Source organism: Panicum virgatum, chromosome 9K (genome assembly GCF_016808335.1).
Source record: "Panicum virgatum strain AP13 chromosome 9K, P.virgatum_v5, whole genome shotgun sequence".
Lineage (NCBI taxonomy): Eukaryota > Viridiplantae > Streptophyta > Magnoliopsida > Poales > Poaceae > Panicum > Panicum virgatum.
Window position 1 is genome coordinate 15254518 of NC_053144.1, and position 4890 is coordinate 15259407.

At 48.2% G+C, this 4890-nt stretch overlaps 1 protein-coding gene across 1 annotated transcript; it reads right to left on the bottom strand.

The window, feature by feature from the left end:
- Nucleotides 1-2380: 2380 nt before the first annotated feature.
- On the bottom strand, nt 2381-4589 carry LOC120650332 (NAC domain-containing protein 87-like). The gene is made up of 3 exons (XM_039927430.1): nt 4153-4589; nt 3440-3705; nt 2381-3260 (listed from the first exon to the last, which is right to left on the bottom strand). Exons 1-3 carry the CDS (start codon nt 4307-4309, stop codon nt 2664-2666), a joined length of 1020 nt encoding a protein of 339 aa, XP_039783364.1. The 5' UTR covers nt 4310-4589; the 3' UTR covers nt 2381-2663.
- Between the last annotated feature and the right edge of the window lie 301 nt (nt 4590-4890).

Below are 4890 nucleotides of genomic sequence, written 5' to 3' on the forward strand. Positions count from 1 at the left end.
CGCGATCCTTGCATCATGATCTACATCTTTTTTTAGCTTTTTCAGTTCTGTTTACACTGTTTTTGTACTGTTCCTTATTTGTTTTGTTTGCTTTGCTTGTGTGATCGTGTAATCGACACATCGTTCGAGGGAAATCAAGAGCAAGTATACGAGGAAGAGTTTCAGTAGTTAGGCAAAGAAGGCAAGTGGACTTCTCCCCCTGCATATTCCATTTTGATCCCAATAATATCATGATAATTCATTTTACTTTATTATTGTTTTGCATAAATTTGATGGGACACCTATTAAGGATTTACTTAGTCTTTTACTCATGAAACCTTGAACATCGGGTTAAATAAATCTTGTTGGGTAGATCCGCTTAGATGCTTTATCTTGGGATGGTAATATAATGAACTTTTGAGAATGTTAAATGTGCTTTATGTTGATAACTTGGTTAATGTTACAAGATCATATGACTTTAATTGGAACATGGAGAACCACCCAGGAAAACAGTACAACCACAAGGACCACATGGCTCTGGTCTTGGCTGATTAATTAGAAACTCTAGCTCGTGACAGTCTTACCGAAAGGGCAAGAGGGGAAGCATCGATGGGGTATAACCCGATCCTCTTGGGGTAGCAGCCTTTGCTAAGGTGCTGACCATTAGGGAGGTTTATGCTCTGCTTTGACTTGAAACTTTAGCGGGCTGTCACTTGTTAGGGAATCTTTGTAAAGGCCTCGTAGCGTCCCTATGCAATCACACCTAAGGAAGTGTGGTATTGTGCCTGGCCCGCACAGCATGGTTGGGTCCAAAGTTCTTCGGAACTTTTACGCGACTTGTGGTGAAAGTGTACAACCTTTGCAGAGTGAAAACTGATATATCAGCCGTGCTCACGTTAAGAGCGGCCTGGACCCTCACATGATAATCAAACTTGAAGAATAATTTAATCCGTGGTTTCTATGGTTTGTTGATGATATATCCTTTATGCTTAAGTGGGTTGGTATAAACTTATACCTAGTAAATAGGTGCTTGCTAATAAAATATGACCAACTTAAAATGCTAACCGCTATAAACCCTAGCCTCTCTTGATGGCCTTGCATTCTTCCCCCACTTGCTGAGTACCAACCATAAGAGTACTCACCTTTGCCTACTTGCTGCTTAGAAGAGAACACAGAAGTGGAGAACTGTGACAACTTCAAGGAGTTCTAGGCGTGTGTTCACCAGTCGATTGCCTGTGGAAGAAGACGCTGCTGCTGTACTCGTTTAGGTTATCGGTGAAACGCTTATATTTTATCGGAGTGTAATAAAGTTATTTACTCTCTCTTATCTACGTTTTGGGCACTATTTTTTGATATATTCACTTATGACGTCTATCATATGTGTGTAAACTTGATCCTGACGCACATATGAGATGCATTCGGTTTTGTTCTTAAAACCGGGTGTGACAACCTCACTCTGCCATCTGTGGCTTTAAAATTTCTGAAGCAGAATTGCAACAGGATGTGATAGACCACAAGAAGTTACTCGGAAAGTAAAACAAGCAGCCAGAATGCGGAACCAACAGTTCCAGGTTATGGATGCGGTGGCGGACGCAGATTACAAATTTAGGGGGCGGGGGGGGGGGGGGGGGGTCCTGGTTCTTTCTCCTCATCTCCACTCATTTCCCCTCTTTTTCTTCATCTTTTTTCTCTTTTCTTCTCACTTTTCTCCTTTGATTTCAGTGGAGGTTTTGGGTGTTAGGGGGGCTATAGCCCCCCTGCATGGATGCTAGGATATGCTAGGATGACAGAAACCTTAATCTGGCTGCATGTGAGATACGGGTACACCCTTCAAAAATCAACGTCTATCGCAAGAAGAGTGACCACGACATAGCGGAAGAAGCTGCTGCCAATGAGTTGATCACCAAGATTTATAGCAAACACACCCACATCATTGGATTCACTGAAGCAATCAGTTGCTAATCGTTTGATAGTTTGAGGAAGAAATAGTCTAGTAATATCGTATTGCAGAATTCATTAAGCCACAGATGGTGGTGGTAGGAGCGGATTTACAAGGGGGGCTCTAGCCCCCCCTCCCAAAAGTTCCATTAAAATCAAAGGAAAAAGATGAGAAGAAAAGAGAAAAAAGATGAAGAAAGAGAAGAAATGAGTGGAGATGAGAAGAAGGAAAAAACCAAGCCCCCTAGGTATTAAATCTGCATCCGCCACTAGACATCTACACTAGTTCAACAAAGTGATACGTGCCATTTTCACCAATCACAATAAAGATTAGAATTTTACGAGACATATAATCGTGCGAGCTAATCGGCTAGTACGAAATAGATATAAAGAAATCGAAACCAATTCTAAGAGAGGTTAAAGGATCCACTAAGAGATTTTACCATTTCCTTACAATAACAAATTGAGAAAGCATATAATGTTTCTTACAAAACATAGCACGGAAATCAACAGACACGTACACTTCTATAGTAAAACTTTACTTGTTTTGACCTAGTGGGTTTGTCCCATTTTAACATGCACTTTTCTAGTTAAACTTACTGATTTCGACCATATGGGTTTGTCCCATATATATCACCTAGAATATTCCCCTACAACTGCATAATAATTGACCACAAGTCCACGACTAAGTTGATCGCTGGGGTGTAATAACAATTTGTTGGTATATATAATATAGATGGCGATGTTCAGAATGCTCTCCACGTCGACTCGTCCATCCCCAGCTGCTGCTCCGGCGCCGGCGCCGCCGGCTGCTGATCGCATTCCATTTCAAGCTTCGCCAACGTGCTTGCGAACATGGCATGATGCTCACTTCCGACGTTCGCCGCGACGCCGCCGCCGAGGTCCCGCGGCTGGCTGCACCCGGCGAACGGCAGCGGCTTCTGCACCAGCTGGTGGTTCGGCGACGCGAAGACGTTGCCGAACAGTCCCGGCGCCGTCGTGGCCCATGGAAGCATGGCCGCGGCCGCCGCCGCCGCGGCGGCGCCCTGGTTGGCCGCCGCCATCCAGCTCATGTACGCGTTCATGTCCACCCCCACCCTGTGGCCGAAGCTCTCGCCGCCGGCTCCCTGGTGGTGGAGCGCGCCCGGCGAGCTGGTGGAGGACGTGTGCGCCGCGGCCGGCGCGAAGCCGCCGAGGATGGAGGAGACGTCGAGCTCCCCGAGCTCGCCTAGGGAGGCGTTGCCGTCGTGGCATGGGGAGTCGTCCATCGTGGGGCTGCCATGTGGGGGCCTCATCTTGATGATCTGGCACTTCTTGAACACCCGGCACACCACCCATTCCTCCTACCAAAACAGATGAAATGGAAGGGGGAAAAAGCGTTTGATCAGGACACGTGCATTTTGAAAGTTTGCAACAATAATGCTGGTGAATACTTAAGATTCACTACTAATGGCGTGTAACTAATTTCCAGCATGGCAATGCAAGTTGCTGCATTGTTGGATGGGTGGTTTGATATAGATACCTTGTTGGGTTTGTAGGGGAACTTATTCTGGAGCCTGTACTCGTGCATGACCCAGCTGGTCTTCTCCCCCTTGGGAGCCCTGCCCCTGTAGAAGACCAGGGTTTTCTTCATCCCCACGAGCATGCCGCAGTGGAAGATCTCCTTGTCCTTGCCGGTGGTCTTCCAGTATCCGGAGTCGGTGGCGCGGTTCGTGCGGATGCCGGTCGGGTACTTGCGGTCACGCATGCTGAAGAAGTACCATTCCTTCTCACCCATGCTAGCTTTGCCTGCAGATTGATCGCAAAATCCTACAATTAGCACTTCAGCAGCAGCCGAACAATCACCAGGAGTTAACTGATGATGTTCTTGAATTAGTCTTGATCATTTACTGAGGTACTACAACTGTGCAAAGTCAAAAAAAATGCAGTTACTTAATTTGTCAAAAATGTAGTACAGGTGTACATACATGACAGTGACCTTGATTTGTGCATGCAACAAATTAACTAGCTAGGTCAAGGGCATTCAATTTCTCACCAAATCACATCCACAAAGGAGAGGAACGAAGCACGAAAAGTAAAGATGTTTGAGCATGAATGATCATGCGCACAAGCACAACTACATGAAGGTTGCGAGACCAATTGCGATCGATTCGATTCGTAAAAGAGTTTCCTAATAATTAACTAAAATACAGTATATGTAAAATGCAGTATCATCAGGATGGCGGTTTCAATTACCTGGGAGATCCCATGGCTCGCACTTGTTGAGGTCGACGTCGGCGATGGCGCGGGTGGCGAAGGCGAAGTCGGAGACCTTGCGGGTGAGGTAGTAGGTGACGAGCTCCTCGTCCGTCGGGTGGAACCGGAACCCCGGCGGGAGCCCCTCCTGATCCATCGATCGATCGGTCGATCTCTCTCAGTGAACTAGCTAGCGAGCACACTATCTAGCTCGTCACTGCAGACTGTAGTGAGCGCAGCAGCTCGCACAGTCTGCAGTGCGGCGGTGGCGTCGGCGAGCTAGCTAGCAGCAGCCGCAAGGACGCATATATACTGGCAGAGGAGGACACGCACGCAGAGGCAGACCGAAAGGGTAAGGGTCTCGTCGCGCGCATGCGCATGCGTGCCTGAAGACAAGGCGATCGATATATTTAACGACGAGCTAATCTCGCTGCACCACGTCGATTCGATTCTTCCCTCCTCCTTCTAGAGCACAGCGGGATCGCCGCCGGGGTCTCAACAACCATGGGACCGAGAGCGACGGGAAAGGATTGTTGACGACGGCGACGGTGCGGCGGAGAGGGCCGGGGAAAAGGGCCTGCGGGAAGCATCGGCTCCATGCTCGTCGCGCGCCGAGGTTTTCCAGCCAACTCCAACCACCTCCAACCACCCATGCACACCCCGGTGAGTGAATAGCGGAGACCCGGCCGGGCCGCCGGCGTCGCGTCGGAGCCAGCTGCTAGATGACGCGCGGGACAG